A 16,573-nucleotide genomic window follows, 5' to 3' on the forward strand; every position below is an offset into this window, starting at 1 on the left:
GGCAGTTCACTGTACAACATTCAGCTCCATTTGCATCTCCTCAGCAAATAAAACAGTCTAACTAATGATCTAAGAGGCAACGAATGAAGAACTGGAAAGTGGGATTAGTTGGCATAGCTGTTTGTTGCTTGTATCAAGTAATACTTTATGGCAAAAGATTATACATAATAATCATCTCCAAGACAGCCTAATCACTCCCTTGATAATCAATGACATTACGATCAGCAAGTCCCTCACATATCTAAAATTTATTTATTGAGATGCATACAGAATAGACCCTTCTGGCCCTTCAAGCCGTGCTGCCCACGATTTAACCCTAGTCTAATCACAGGCAACTTACAATAACCAATCAAGTTACTAACTAGTTATGTCTTTACGCTGTGGGAGTGTAAGTAATATCAATTAGTTTTGCATTTCACAGTGCAGTCAAAGAATGTACAAACTCCTTACAGACAGCGGTGGGAATTGAACCTGGGTTGCTAGTACTGCAAAGCTTTGTGCTAACCACTGAACTACCACGCAGTACTACATAAATGCTGTATTGAATTGTCATCATAGATTTTGAAACTACATCTCTGTAATTGCCTGTGAACTTTAAAGTTTCTGACTCTATGGTATTGACGTGATAATTCTAACAACAGCTGTTTCGAGCACTGTGAAATGCAAAACTAATTGATACTCATCAGTATTCCTTAAAGTACATGGGAATTTCGTGGCACAGTTCTTTGGTAAGAATGTTAGGTTAAGGATGTTTGCCAGTACTAACACAGGGTATATATCAAAATGTTACTCAAAGACCATGGCAAATATACCCATTGTTCCTTTCTAAAATCAATATTAATATAAACCATCTCATAGAGTTGCTCTCATATTTGCCAATTTAACAGCTTTTGAACAGCAAAAAAATTCTTTGCCAATGTTTTAAAATAAACTTAAATATTAATTTCCATGCTTCAGATGTTAGCATTGAAAGCTTTAATCTGTGTCTTTAGATAGAGAAAAAAAGTTTAAAAAAAAACACAATAATACACTAACTTCTTCATGATCAGTTTCCTCTTCATTGTTATCCAACAAGGAAAGATTCAATTCCAGATTGTTGTCAATGTTCTTCTCTTCCTCCCACACCTCTTTAGATTCTGCTCTACTTGTTTCTTTTTTACCATAATCAGTTACTTCTGCTTCAACCATTGGACTTGTACCCCTTGGAATGGGAGGAACAGGCTTTGTAGTGTTAAGATCTCTCCGAGACGATGCTGACCGCACCAGTGCGGGTTTGAGCGATAGAGGAGAACGATTTTCTTGCGCGACCTCGCCTGCATAATCAGATATTTAAATAAATATGCACAACATATATAAAACTAAAACCAAAAGATTTCTATATCTTATAGAAAATAATAGGTAATGAAACTAGAAATACCTTTTTGGATGCTTTAACTACTGACAATATATAATTTGCAAATCACTAATACAAAGGGGTTTCAGCTTTCAGAGAACAATCATTGGATAAGAATTTTGTCCCATTTTTCAAAGGTGTGATTGTGTAGGCAGACTCCCTGCCATAATTACCTGGTCCAGATATGGAGGGCCAAAAAACTTGCTGGCCCAAAACAATTTCCAGCATGAATTCAACGACAGCATAACATCACTGATGCTCTTATGACTGTCAGTAACTGCTAGTATAGCCCTACCCACCTTCAATTAAGCTATTTATTTCAGATTCAGAATTGTTAAAAACACAGAAGAAATCAAAAACTTTACTTAACACAAAACAAATAATTAATCCCCCTTCTCACTTTGCTTTCAAATTAATTGCCCAGCAATATCAAAAGGATTGTACAAGTCTGACCTGCAAGTTCCAATATTCTCAGCGAGACTGGGCTCCATTGTTAGATTCCACATAGGATCTACCAGTGAAGCAAATTGTTAAAATTTGAATCTATCAGCTGATAGAACACTGATTGAGTGTCTATTGAGTGTCTATTGAAATATGAACTCACTGCTGGTTATTTAACTATCCTTTGTCATCAAGATCTGGTCTGTTTAAAAAAAGTAAATCAGTGCATAACATGACATTGTCATATTCCTTGCTTGAAATCATCTCACGTGATAAAGAGCATGAAAATAATCCAAAGCAACCATGAACCTTCTTAAAATTAGAATTCATAGCACAGTTACTTTAAATCTAAATATCTTTACAGCCGAAAGTAGACATTTGCAAAAGTTGAGCTGGTAATTTATTTAATGTGACTGCTAGCTGATAAAATGCACAAGGAGTACTGTCATCACTGCTTCTTTGCTCACTACATGAAAATAAGCCGGAAAAAGTTATTTATATTATACAAGTTAATAATTAGAGAACATAAATTTATGACTTAGTGGGATTAAAAACAATTTAAGAAAACCTAGGGCACTGATTCTCAACAGGGGCTGTTATGAGTCCTAAGTGGGCATTAAGGGAAACAGAAATCATCGGGGTATTCAAGATTCTTTGGGGGGGGGGGTGGGCAGTAAGTAGCACCCTAACTTGAGGCATGATACCCAATCCGACTGTTAGTACAGCAGGCACTTCCAGAAAAAATAATTAAAAAAGGATGAGGCACTGGAACACAGGAAGAACCATAGCTTGGCAAGCAATCAGTACTTGCATCACAGTGCGTCTGAAACTCCACAATCTCATTCGACCTTACCAACCAAATAGATATTATTAGGGGTGCATAAATTAGCAACCAGGGTGCCCAACAGTTCCCCTTGACTCATGGCATGGAAAAAGTTCATGCAATTTAATAGTTGGTAAGTCAAGTACACTGTCTCAACTTTATCTACAGATTTACGAAAAACAGGTCCCGTAATGATACAGCACTGGCCGGAACAGAATGGTGAAATAGAACCAATCAGTGAACCTGCCGACCCAGAGGATTTCTTGAGGTGTTCAAAGCGATTTCGGCTTCATACGTGCAGTCAAGAATCATCCTTGGGAATTATGAGGCCTTACATGATTGGTCAAACGTGCCAACTGGAATAGTATAAAGGTAGCTTGCCAAACACCAGCTCTGTCCCAACAAACATTCAGATTCAAATCTGAATCCTTGTCAATGCAATTTTTGCTGTTGTGATTGACTTCCTCTTCACCTTGGCATTCTTTTGCGTCACGCTATCATTGGTCCATTGGCGTTAACTTGTTACATCATCAACATCCAATAGGTATTCCCAGTTTGTGTTAATTTTTTATTTTAATTTAGCCCTATTGATGATGGATAAATACACATGGCATGATTTCGAGGAGTCTGAAGGCTGTTAAGCCTTGAAATTTAATCCTGCTGAGAAAAAAAAACTACAGAAAGTGTGCCAATACAATGTTACATACCTGGAGTATGGTTTTATTCCGTTCCAGTGAGATCAGCAATGCCACCTGTGTCTTATTTGTAATACTGTACTGTCTAATGAAGCCATGAAACCATCAAGATTGCATGAACACTTCCATAAAAGACACCCTGAAAAGGCTACTTGTGGTATAACTCAGTTCCAGAAGATGAAAGGAGCATTTGAAAAGCATTGAACACTCGAGTCATTTGCCAAGAAAGCTAAAAATGACTTGAAAGCAGTTTCATTGCTTCAAAATGATAGCAAATTGTGAAAAATCTCATACAACTCGTGAAAGATTAATAATGTCTGCTATATCAGAAGTGCTCCAAGTAATAACACTGTAGCTTGTTGTTTTGATGAAATGAGTGAAGACATTAAGTATCAATTATGTACAAAGCAACAAAAATAGAATTTGGGATACAACTGGATGGTCAATTGTGTGAGACAAGGCATTGCTAATGGCATATGTATGGTTTATCAAGAGTGGAGAAGTTTATGAAGAGACTCTCTTTTATAAAAAGTTAAAAACAAATATCAATGGAGAATCAATCTATGATTAAATCAAAACATATATTGAGGATAAAAGTATCCTGATTAGGAACATGATTTCTTGTGCAACAGATGGAGCACCATATGACAGAATTTTATGCTGGTTTAGTGGCATTTCTGAAAAGAGAAATTCCAAATTTATTTGCAATCTACTGTGTCATTCATCAACATCACAGAGCTAAAAATCTCAGCCAGCAACTCTTTTCAAGCATGACTCTTGCATATAATATCTGCTATCAACAAAATTAAAGCTAATCTATTAAATAGCAGAATATTTCGTCAGTTACGCCAAGATAATGATGAAGAGTTTGAATATTTGCTTCTTCACAATGAAGTGCTTTGGCTTTCAAAAGGCTGTTGCTTAAATGTTTCTTTGATCTTTTTGACACCGCTGTTGAATTTTTGCTCAAACTTGACAAGAGCTTGTGAAACAAGATTGAATTTTTACAGAGATGTGGTATACCTGTATGAAGAAATGAATATTCTAAACATGAAACTGCAGTGTGAGAATTTCAATTTAATCCAGGCAAAAAGTGCAGTGTACACTTTTATCAGTAAAGTAGAAAAATATAAGCAAAACATTGAGAGAAGAATGTTCTCAACAGTTTCCCTGCATGGAAAGTATGGCATTCTTTTTCTTTCATAGACAGTGATTTGCAAGAGTATTGCTATACCTGCAGTTACTGAAGAAGGATTTTCAGAATCGATTCAAGGATTTGAATGATCTGAAAATTCCAGACTGGGTAATTAACTATTTCTTTGCAAGGTGGAAGAACAGGAAGAGAGCTTGCAAGAAATTATCGAAATTCAGAATGAAAAAGCAAAAAATGCTTTTCAAAAACGTTGGCTTTTGTGATATGTGGCTACATAGTCAAATGAAATTTCCTGGTCTTTGGAGAAGAGCTAAAGTACTTTTCATTGCATTTTCATCCTCCTACCTGGTTGAAAGAGGCTTCAATCCAGTGAATGAAATACTGACAAAAATAAAACCAGAAACCGCTTGGACATTGTTACATGTGGGGACTTAAGGCTTTTGACGGTCACAACTTTAACCAGATATTTCAACACTTGCTAAAAATGATCAAGCTCAAAGTTCACATTGATATCAAAGTTGCTGTACAGCACATGGGTACTGCGTAAGCTAGATTTAAAGACAAATAAAACATTTAAAGCAGAATCATTTTCTTTATGTTAAACATGTTTTTACACTATGGGGGTGCCAGAAAGTACATTCTGCCTAAGAGGGGCATTGGCAAGTATGAAGGTGCTTTGGGGGGGGGGGGGGGGTGGGGTGGAACATTGGGCTGAAAAACGCTGGGAAACACTGACCTACGTTAATTAAATAAATAGGATGACAAATAATTTCTAAAGTGCACTCATTGTTGCAATAGGGAAGCATGACAACCAACTTGTTCAAAGCAATCTCCTACAAACAGCAATGTGATGATAACAAATAGCTTTTTTTTTGCAATATTCGGCTTTTGCTGAGACCCTGTACATCTATGATGGGTTTAACATGAAACAATGCAGCCAAGTGTTATGATTTCATAATGGTGAGAGAAGAACGATACAGGATTTCAAAAAGCTATAACACTAATTATTTTCTAGATGTACTACTTAGAATAAACTTATAATACTCAAAATTATTTACCAAGAATGAGCAAATCCTCAGATAATTGGTTAGTTAGCCTCCGTGAATTGGTCCTAGAAGCTCCTTCGAAGTGTTTTGTGGGCCATGAGTTTGAAAAGTTAACACACTGTTCTTGAGATTTCTTCGAGGATCCTTCGAGTGCAGAGATCTCATTAAGTCGAGTTCCAGTTGGCAATTGAAAGGATGGAAGGTAATGAGATCCCTGGCTGGAAGTGGAAATTGGAAACGGCGCAGATTCAATTGGGGTAGGACTGTAGAGAGTGTGATTTTTGCAGGAAAGAGACAAGCTGGAACGAACTGTTAAAACAAAGAATGTACAGAAATTATTTTACTGAAACAAATATCAACCTAAATTCACTGAGTATCACAATCAGGATTGAAAGTCATGTAAATCCTTAGAAATAATAAAATGACAATTCCAAAGTCTAAAAGTAATTAAATTAGAAGTACTTTATAATCAGGAAACAGTCACACAGTTTTCACCGATCATCCTCCCTCAGCTGATGAATCAATGTGCCTTTGAACACTTGGACAAAAAAAAAATCACTTAAAGTAGCAAGAGCATGAAATGTCCTGCAGCTAGATCTCTTGAATGTTCACCACCCTGAACAGAAAAACCGAACAAACTCAGCAAGATCTGATGGACATAAGTTGTCAAACTGGGCTTGAGCAGGTGTTTAAACCAATAAGGACATACCTATCTAACCTTGTTATTACCAATGTATCTATCACAGATGCACCTGCCATCACTCTATCCTTACTATCAAAACAAAGAATTGACCCTGGTTTAATGAGAAGGTAGAAAGGCATGACACAGAGGCACCTGAAGTATGAGACACTAACCTTGTGAAGATAAAGACAGCATTGTATACATGTTAAACAGCAAAATCAACATGGACTAACCTGATGCAAGAAACCCCAGATCAAAACTCTGGGAGTCCTGCCACACCTAGTCATGAATGGTGCAGGGAGTTTAAAAAGTTGACAAGAGGATAAGATGGCTCCAAAAACGAACTCATCAGTTCCAAAGGTGAGGCCAAAAATGAGAGATCTAAAGTTAAGGCTGAACTTTTGCAATAAGCGGGTGTAAGAAGTATGCACACATTTTCCAGAAGGATAACTGGAAGGAAAGTAGTCTTCTTGAGATGAACCATGCTGTTAAAAATGTTTGGCATCCCAGCAACTACCCATGACATGTGTGAATGCCTCATGACCATTTGGCTCACTCCATTATGAAATCAGCATGCAGGTGAACAGTGCATTTGCCTAATCTTGAAAGCACGAATTGTGGCCAAGGAGGACTCTACTTTGGAATGTGGACCAAGTATCTTCAAAGATCAGAAAAAACATTCCCAAGCAAATCCTCTGATAAGATGCAACTGGCAAGACGAGGTGAAAGAGATTTAATAGAACTCCCTTCTGACAAAAATGTTTAAGAGCATTGTGTTGTCATAACCAGCACTACATTTCAGTGGATTGTTAAATGCAACACCTCATATTAACATTTCCAATCAGATTTTGTTAATTCCAGTCTCTTACTTGGACTGTTATTTCCATAAGCACCTGCACCATCACAGGTACCAATTACTACTGGGATAAACTGCTGCCTAATATGTTCCATTAGTTTAATCTACAGCTAGAGAAATCAAAACTGCAAAGATAAATCTTTACAGACAATTCATCCTAACTGCTCCTGTGAAGACCTTACCATCAGTATCCTGCTGGACTGGAGCTAATCGACAAGATAATTGGGAAACTGTTCAATCTATGCAGCTGTCACTCCAGAACCAACATTACTCTTATTTCAGTCATGGAGCAATAATATGCAGATCGCATATGTTAGGAGACTAAGCTCCATGTTGACTTATTTATTGAAGCACAATAAAGAACTGACCTTGTACTTACATAGAAAATGCACAGCACAATACAGGCCCTTCAGCCCACAATGCTGTGCCAAACATGTACTTGCTTTAGAAATTACCTCAGGTTACCCATAGCCCTCTATTTTTTTTCCATGTACCTATCCAGAAGTCTTTTAAAAGACCCTATTGTGTCCACCTCCACCACCGTCACCGGGAGCCCATTCCATGCAATCACCACTCTGCGTAAAAAAAATCTTACCCCTGTCATCTCTGTACCCATTTCCAAGCACCTTAAACCTGTGCCCTCTCGCTTAAGCCATTTCAGCCCTGCAGAAAAGACTCATAAGGCATGGTCCCCAATCCTCCCTCCCTGTCCTTTCTAAAACATCTAAAGCCTGGCACTCGAAGAGGCAGGACTGGATACTGAGTCATCCAAGTCTCTGTAATGGCCACAACATCTTAGCTCCAAGTGCTAATCCATGCTCTAAGCTCATCTGCTTTGTTCATGATACTCTTTGCATTAAAATAGACGTATCACAAACCATCAGTCTAAACGTATCCCTCCCTCTCACACTGCCTACAAGCTTTTTGTGAGCCAACTGCCCCTTCCCCCATCTCTTCAGTTCAGTTCCCACCCTCCAGCAATTCTAGTTTAAACTCTCCCCAATATATTTGGTCCTGTTGGACAAAACTGTTCTTTTATAAAGATCTATTCTGGAAAATTCTGAGTGACAAATGACTAGTTGCAAAATTAAGACCAAAAACTCACACCACTTTCCTGTATCTCAGTGAAGACAAACACTGATGAATTTAGCATTCAATCTGAGGAAAAAAAATGTGTTTGAAGACCAAGATCTCAAACCTGACACAAAGCTTATGACCTATCGGGAGCAGCAATACTTCCCATATCCGACCATACACTTCAGAGGACTGGAAAGTTAGCATGAATGCTGTTTCCGCAAAATCGTTCAAATCCACTTGAAGTACAAGTGAATCAATGTCAATGTCCTCAATAATAAGGCCTTATTTACCCTCGATCAGCTCCAACTGGCACGCTGCATCATTTATGTGCCCATTGTACACTTCCAAAGAAGAACTCTTTTCCTGAGATTACTGGTGCATAATGAAACAAAGGACCTTCTCAAACTCTTCTTTGAAAACTTTAAGGATGCACACAGCTCAGTTCACATGCACATAAATTTGAACAGTAGTATGAAGTAGGCTACTGAGAATTTCCATTCCATTTGTTGGGAGTACCAAGTAGCCTGCTATAAATGAAAGACAAAGTGCACCATCTCTTAAATGAACCACTTGCTTGGACCATTAAGTACCTTGTGGCCTCAGAACCTATTAAACTAGAGTGGAGACAAGTTGGTCTGTATCTTGCAGATGAGATGATGATGGCTCAGCAATAATCTGCTCATCAATGCACAGTTTGGCTCATTCCAGATGCAGTCAGCACCAGCTCTCATGACTGCCTTATTCCAATTATGGACAAAAGAGCTTAATTCCAAAGTTGAATTGAGATTGTCTTCACTGTACATCAAAATGGAATTCAACAAAGTGCAACACCAAAGAGCCCAAGTAAAATAGAAGTAAACTGACATTGAGTTGAAAAATATGATAGTGTCAATGATCTCAGCTCAGGGTAACACTGTATTTATTCCTCTGGGCAATTTCCAGGTCCACCCGTTAATGGCAGTCCTTTTGGTAATGATTGTGCAATGTTGAATTCCTTTCACAACCTGTACTATAGAAAGCTTATTTACTTCAGATCATATATGAACCATTCTTCAAATAGTGATGTTAACCAAATAGTGCTCTGAGTATTCCACAGAAACACCTCACCAAGATATAACGTCAAAAGACATTACAAGCCATATATTCAGTGTAACTTTAACTACAAATTACGATGGTATCTAGCATTCAACAGTAAAGCAAATTAACATTTTCATTACTTATTTAAGTATGTAATTTTATCATGACCATTTATATAACAGTAAAAAGAAAATGTTGTTGTTTTTGGGTCAGTTTCAATTAAAAAAAATTCAAATAACACTTCTAAAAGTTTATAGTATCAAACAACCTTTTAGATATGTTGCAGCCCAACAGCAAAAGTGCTATCCTAATTTGTGGCATTCATTATATTCAAAAGAAACTGAAATAATAAGTCATTAATGACAGACACCTTTATCTTGTGGCAAGTGATTTCCAATGCCTAAAAGCTGCAAGTCAGAATCCACACTAACACTTTGCACATTTAACATTCTGGATGAACTGAAAAGTATCCTCCTACTTCCGGGATGAGTGTGAACTGTTTCCCCAAATCCTGCAACAAAACAAAAGAAAATGTCACTTACAGCAATTAACATTTATTTTCTTCAATTGACATTGCTATCTAAAAATTTAGAAGAGAAAGCAATAAGTTTGGAATTCTCTGCCAGAAGGCATGTACCCAGAAGGAAAAATGGAGGCACTGCCCATTCTGTACCATAACTACTCTAATACTGAGGTTGATTTGACCTGCCTCTACTATGGAATAAACTCAAAGGTGAAACAGAGTTACAAAGGTAGAAGTTCCAAATCTTATGGTTCTCAGTATTATTTTTATTTGCACAGTTTGTCTTCTTCTACACATTGGTTGTTTGCCAGTATTAGTTTATGCATAGTTTTTGTAAAATTCTATTGTATTTCTTTTTTCCTCTAAGTATCTGCAAGAAAATTAATCTCAAGGTAGAATATAGTAGCAAATACATGCCTTGCTAATAAATTTACATTGAACTTCAATCATCCATGTTCACCACCACTGTCACAAATCAAATGTCAGTGATTGTAAGACATTGGACCAAATGGCCTATTTTTGCTCCTTCAAATCTGCTATGCCATTATTCCTCTCTACCCTATTCTCCTGCTTTCATCCCATAACCTTTGACACTGACTAACCAAGAACCTATCAACCTACACTTTAAATATACCAAATGATTTGGCCTCCACAGACAATGAATTCGATAGACTAACTACTCTCTGGCTAAAGAAATTCCACCTCACCTGTTTTAAATGGATGTCTCTCTATTCTGAGGCTGTGCCCTCTGATCCTAGACTCCCCCACTATAGGAAACATCCTATCCACCTCTATTCTATCTAGTCCTTTCAATATTTGATAGATTTCAATGAGACCCCGCCCCTATTCTTCTGAACCAGAGCGACTACATATCCAGAGCCATCAAACGCTTCTCACATGCTGTCCCTTTCATTCCCAGAGTCCTTCCTGTAAACCTCCTCTGGATTATTTTCAATGCCAGCATGCCTTTTCCTAGATTAGTGGCCCAAAACTGCTCCTAAAACTCCATGTGCAGTCTGACCAATGCCTTAAATAGCCTCAGCATTAATTCTTGCTTTTATATTCTAGTCTTCAAGAAATGAATGCTAACATTGCATTTGCCTTCCTTGCCACCAACTCAACTTGCAAGTTAACCTTTAGGGAACCCTGCACAACATCTCCCAAATCGCTTTGCATCTCTGATTTTTGAATATCCTCCTTTATAAAATCTATGCCTTTATTCCTTTTACCAAAGTGCGTGACCATACACTTGCCCTGTGCCATACGTTTGTACCACTCCACAGTTCTTAGATAGCCCTTCTCTTCACATTGATGATACCCTCCATTTTATTGCCTGAAATTAGAATTTAGCATTACAAGACTAGTCATTCATATTGTGGCCATTAAGAGAAACATAGTGTACCACAATCTGCAATGTTAGATTTGCATGTTCTAAACTCAATCATCACAAGTCAATTTTGGTGCAATGAGAAAACCAGAATAGAAACTCCAAGCCCATGCAAATGTAAGGAATAACCTGGTAAAGATACAACCGGAATAAATGTACATTAAATAGGAGTAATGGAATGGTACAGATGAGTTAATACTCCGCAGTCTGTCTTCATCTAGTCATCAATTGTGTTGGCAACTGAACCAAGGAGGCAGTTAATTAAACATTCACAGCCAGATCCCCGCACGTGACAGTAAACCATCATAGCCTTATATCCAATTAGTGACTGATAATGAAAAGGCTTTCATCCAATAAGTCAGGTCCAGATCTTGATTTGCCTAATGCTTTTCTTGGATTTGATGAGCAAGCTGATCTGAAACTGCAGAAAGGTTTGCAGGATATTATTGGTAGGAGGAAGTAATTGATTTAAGAGGACATATTTTTACTTAACTAATGTCTAACAGACTGGAATTCTACTGTATCCACTGTTCTCTCTAAGCTGCATGGGTGAGCGGCAGCACAGTAACTGAAATGCTTCCATGCACATAGCCTTTGTTGCTGTATAGCTGGAGTTTTCTTAATATTTAAACAGCTGTGCAATTTTCTGGCCATGTAAAATTTTCCAGCTCAGTGCAATGGTTGGTCTGCGCAGCTGTAAAGAAATAAAAAAGAGGGTACGTTACCTGTATCCCAGATATAAGATTGCTAAGAATGCTTGTGGAGTTTTTGTTGTCCATTTCCAGCATTATAAACTTCAGCTGGTGAGCAGTCTAGTCCATACTTTGCACTAAGGGCCTTATACTTTTGAGAATTTCTCGAGTGGGTTGAGAAATGAGAAAGAGATCCTCCTTCAGAAATATATTTAGTAATGGCATCTATTACAGTTGGTTAATGATTCAGGAATGCCTCAAAACAACTGCCTACCAACAAGACAATGAACTCTGATAACACTGCAGCTTTGATACTGGAAATATGTGCTTTTGAACTGGCCTTGTATACAGTACAACTTGGCTATTATAACTACAAATGGTGTTCGCCCAAGAATGTGGAAAATTGGTCAGACATGCCCAGTCCAATACAAATTCAATCAGGCCAAGCACTAATCCATCATTGTTCAAAATCACCAACAGCGCAATCAATCAGTGCTCCCTCCTTGTAAGTACTCAACTGGTATTCTGCCAAAACAACATACTTCAGACTTGATAACAACTTCCCTTTTGTTTTTTAAATTTCAGAGATGCAGTACGGTAGCAAGCCCTTCTGGCTTAAGGAGTTCACGCTGCCCAATTACACCCATGTGGTCAATTACCTTAATAACTTGTACGTCAATGGAATGTGGGAAGAAACCAGAGCATATGAAGGAAACTCGCATGTACAAACTCCTTACAGACAGCGGAATTGAACCCAGGTTGTTGGCACTGTAATAGCATTATGTTAACAGCTACACTTCCATGCTGCTCCAACTTTAGTCCAACATTGATGAATTTTGAATTTCAGAGGTACAGGCAAGAGTGAATGCTCCTTGAAATCAAGGCAGCCTTGGATAATGCGGTTTCATGGACTCCAATAGGAAGCAAGAGGGAACACTTTAATGGCTGGATTCACATTGAGAACATTGCTGTTAATCTTCTGAACCAAGAACACCAAAGCAAGAATTCATCAGAGCAATATCGTAGGCCCAAGTAACTTCATCTTCTTTATCAATAACCTTCCCTCTTATATATGTTATGAGTGATGAACAGACCTGATGGACAACGGGGTACAGAGTTAACCATTCCCCCCCTTGAGAAACACAAACTATTATTGTTGCTATGCTGACCTTGAGAAAGAGATGAAAAACAGGCTAGAACATTTGCTACAGATAAGGGAGGGGAGCGAGAGTATTGATTTACTGTATTATGACTTCTGCAAGGGTTATTTATCTTCTACTATTTCGCTCACAAACATTCCTCAGTGGACTGAAGGAGTGGCCTTATTTGATGGACACAGTCATTCAGGAATGATGGATAGCTGAGACCCCGTGAGTAAGGATAAAAAGACAGGTCTGGAGAGACACCCTCCAGACACGCCAGTGGACAGTGATTGAGTGTTGGAACCCACAAGAAAGGTGGGGGGTTCGGAGAACGAACCAGGAGATCGGTCAGTAAAGCTCACAGTGTTAAAGCAGGGCCGGTGGGGACTTGTGTGTGTGTCCAATCATGCCAGAATGACGAGTCCACCACAGAAGAACGGTCTGGCTGAAGACCAGAGGAGTCATAACTGAATGACCACCATAACAACGATACGACGGATTAAGAAAGCAAAGGAAGGTTTGGTTGCTGTCGCTGTTACATCTCTCTCGCTCTCTCTCTCCCCAACGATTACAATACAACAACCATGACTACATCAGCACTCATGAACTGAACTTTATACTTTTCTATGACAATTTACCCCTAGACATTGATAGAGCTTGTTTATTATTGATTATTATTATTATTCCTGCACTTTTAGGTTTATTACTGCTAACTTGTTTTATATGTATACTTGCATTATTGATAATGGTTTTGCTTATTTTTATTAATAAACACCTTTAGTTTGGTACCCACCAGACTCCAACAGGTTCTTCTTTCTCTGCTGGTTAGACACCCAGTTATGGGGTACATAACACATAAGATTAAAGACAAGAATTCAGATAATTGAACAATTTTAAGCTCCATTATCTCATCAATAAATTAAGGAAATCATGTGCATGTGTACCAAGTTTTGGACAGTAATATGTGGAAAGTAACATTCGCATCTAACAATTATCAGACAACTACCAGAAAAAAATGTCAGACTATTTTCACTTGACACCATCCTGAAAGTGTCATGATCAAGTCGAACATAACTGGAGGAGCCAAGACAAATACCATAGTAACCAGAGTAGGTCAGAGTCTCAGCATTCTAGAGTGAATGACTCACCTCCTAAATCCCTAAAACTATTACACCATTTACAAAGCACAAGTCAAGCATGTAATAAAATGCTCGTCATTTTCATGGATGAGTGCTGCTTCAACACAGGCAGGCTTGACACCATCCTGGCAAAAGCAGCTCAATTGATCAGTATTCTGGAATTTAAAATGGGCAAAAGTCTTCAAAAGGAATGAGAGAAAGCATGAAACTATTTCTTTTGATGAGGGGGAAATCCAAAACAAACAGGTATAATCTTAAAATTAAAGCAAATTAGCACTGAAATTAAAAAAAAAGTTGTAAGTCAATGGGTAGTAAGCAAGCTGGAACTGCTCCCAGATGATAGTACAAGACATCTTCCGGATGGTGAGTGTTCTCAATGACAGCTGTCACCTTCTTCAGACATCGCCTTTAGAAGATCTTGAAGCCAAATGAAACTTCAGCACAATGTTACTTATCACCATAAACAGGCTCATGTTATAATAATCTACAGTGCAATTATCAATCTATAATACAATTCTCTCAATATTTTGCATATGTAGAAATATTGTAGCTGTGTTGAGTTATATAGTGAATAGAACATTGCATTCAACTGCTATAGCCTAAGCTCTGGAATTCCCTTAAAGTTCTGCATTCTCTATAACTGCATCCTTTCATGCTGAGCTCCTTTAACTGCTTCAGTTTGAAAACATGAAAACTTTCACTTCATTGCATACAATAATGTAAATTACCAATTTCAGAATATATTTAGTAATGTCTAAAATTTTAAGGTTTCTCAACATAAATCAAATAAGAACAATTTTATAGAATTATAAAGTACAATTACAGACTATATAAAAGCATTTTAAAATAGTGAATACACAAGGTAAAGTTTAGCTGTTAACATTACAATTACTCAACACTAGCATCCATTTAATCACAGTAAATCTAACTATATTACAATCCAGTGCTATGCACTTATCAAGCTTAGTCTTGCCCATAATTTTCATGCTGCATGTCAGTCATTGTTTTCAGCACATCTGTTTTCAGAAAATCGCTGATGACAATCTTTCAAAATCATTTACAGAAGAGTTGAAAATATTTAAATACACTTGCAGGAAACAACCTCTAGTGGAAATTGACAGAGGACAACAATGTCAAACAAGAGAAAATCTGTAGATGGAGATTTAACTATGTATTGCTCACAAAATTGAAATTGAGCAATGTGTTGTTGTATACAGGTGGACCTAAAGAATCATTTCCTATATTACAAGTGATTGTGCTTTAAAAGTACTTAAAGCACCTTACTATAAATTTGATATATAGTGAAGTTATTAGAGGACCCGTTGAAGAGTTTTCTAATTTTTATTTGGTTTCTCAAGAGCAATTAAAATTAAAATGAAAGCAAATCAAAGACAAAATAAATTAGCAAGAAAATGGGCTGTCATGAGGTCTGGAACATCAATAAGACTTCTGGAGGGTAATAGCTGTTTGACATTTATCCACCGCTGAAGGAGGAGCCATAATCGGCCAGACTGGAATTGCTCTGTCTCTCATAGCTAGACAATTTTACACAATATCAAGTAATTGTTAATGGTATGGCTGTAAGTGAGCATTGAAAGCAAGGCCAGCATTTCAACCTACCCCTAACTGCCTGAGAAGTTCATGGACACAGCTAGGTAGATCTGGAAATGGGGTTTGTACATATATGCACAGACACACACACACACACACACACACACACACACACACACATATATATATTCTCATTTTGGTGGGGAGAAAGGAATGTGAGCGAATAAAGAACAACAACTAAGTAATATAAAATCCACATTATAATAAGTATTTCTCGAGATAGGTATATCACCATGTACTTTTGCGTCCGTTCTGCTTCTCAACATTTTTAAAGTTAGCCAAATGTTATGGCTCTTCTGAAGGGGGTGAGGACTGTCTTTGGGAAACTCCCGGTCTCTTCCTGACATATTTCTCTCAGCCTCCTGTCTTCTCGATTCTCGCATTATTTCCCAAGCAGAGCAGGATAATTCTTCAGTCAGGCTTTCCCTCGTTTTGGTCATGCTGATGGGTAACCCTCTGGCCTTCTTATCTGTAGTCGCCTCTTCCACTGTGTGGTACAACCGCGTCCCGTTGTCATAAAACACTCAAAGTTTAGCAGGGTACGGAGTTTGAAATTTCATCTTATTTTGATTTAGTACTCGCTTTACTTCAGAGTATTCTTTGCGTTTCTGGAGGACCGTGGGGGGGGGGGGGGTAATCTTGGTCAAAATATTTTATCCTCTTAAATACACTCTCTTCTTACCCCAGGCCCTTCGTAGAATTTCCACCTTGATGCTGTAACAAAGGAATTTAATTATTATTGAGCGTGGCTTTCTATCCTGGGTAGGTTTTGGGACTAATGCGCAGTGGGCTCTTTCGACTTCCAGCTTCATAGCTGGGGGAAGATCCAGCGCATC

General features: G+C 37.9%; 1 protein-coding gene across 2 annotated transcripts in view; it reads right to left on the minus strand.

Annotated features, from left to right (window-relative positions):
- Nucleotides 1-16,573, minus strand: part of LOC132387203 (TOG array regulator of axonemal microtubules protein 1) — a 75,486-nt gene that overhangs the window by 38,031 nt on the left and 20,882 nt on the right. For both annotated transcript variants that reach the window (XM_059959553.1, XM_059959546.1), the window contains exons 3-5: nt 9,614-9,754; nt 5,564-5,860; nt 1,036-1,313 (exon numbers count right to left, since the gene is read on the minus strand). In XM_059959553.1, the coding sequence (XP_059815536.1) occupies nt 1,036-1,313; nt 5,564-5,860; nt 9,614-9,754 (716 nt within the window). The remainder of the gene's footprint in view (nt 1-1,035; nt 1,314-5,563; nt 5,861-9,613; nt 9,755-16,573) is intronic.

This window comes from Hypanus sabinus, chromosome 2, assembly GCF_030144855.1.
Source record: "Hypanus sabinus isolate sHypSab1 chromosome 2, sHypSab1.hap1, whole genome shotgun sequence".
Lineage (NCBI taxonomy): Eukaryota > Metazoa > Chordata > Chondrichthyes > Myliobatiformes > Dasyatidae > Hypanus > Hypanus sabinus.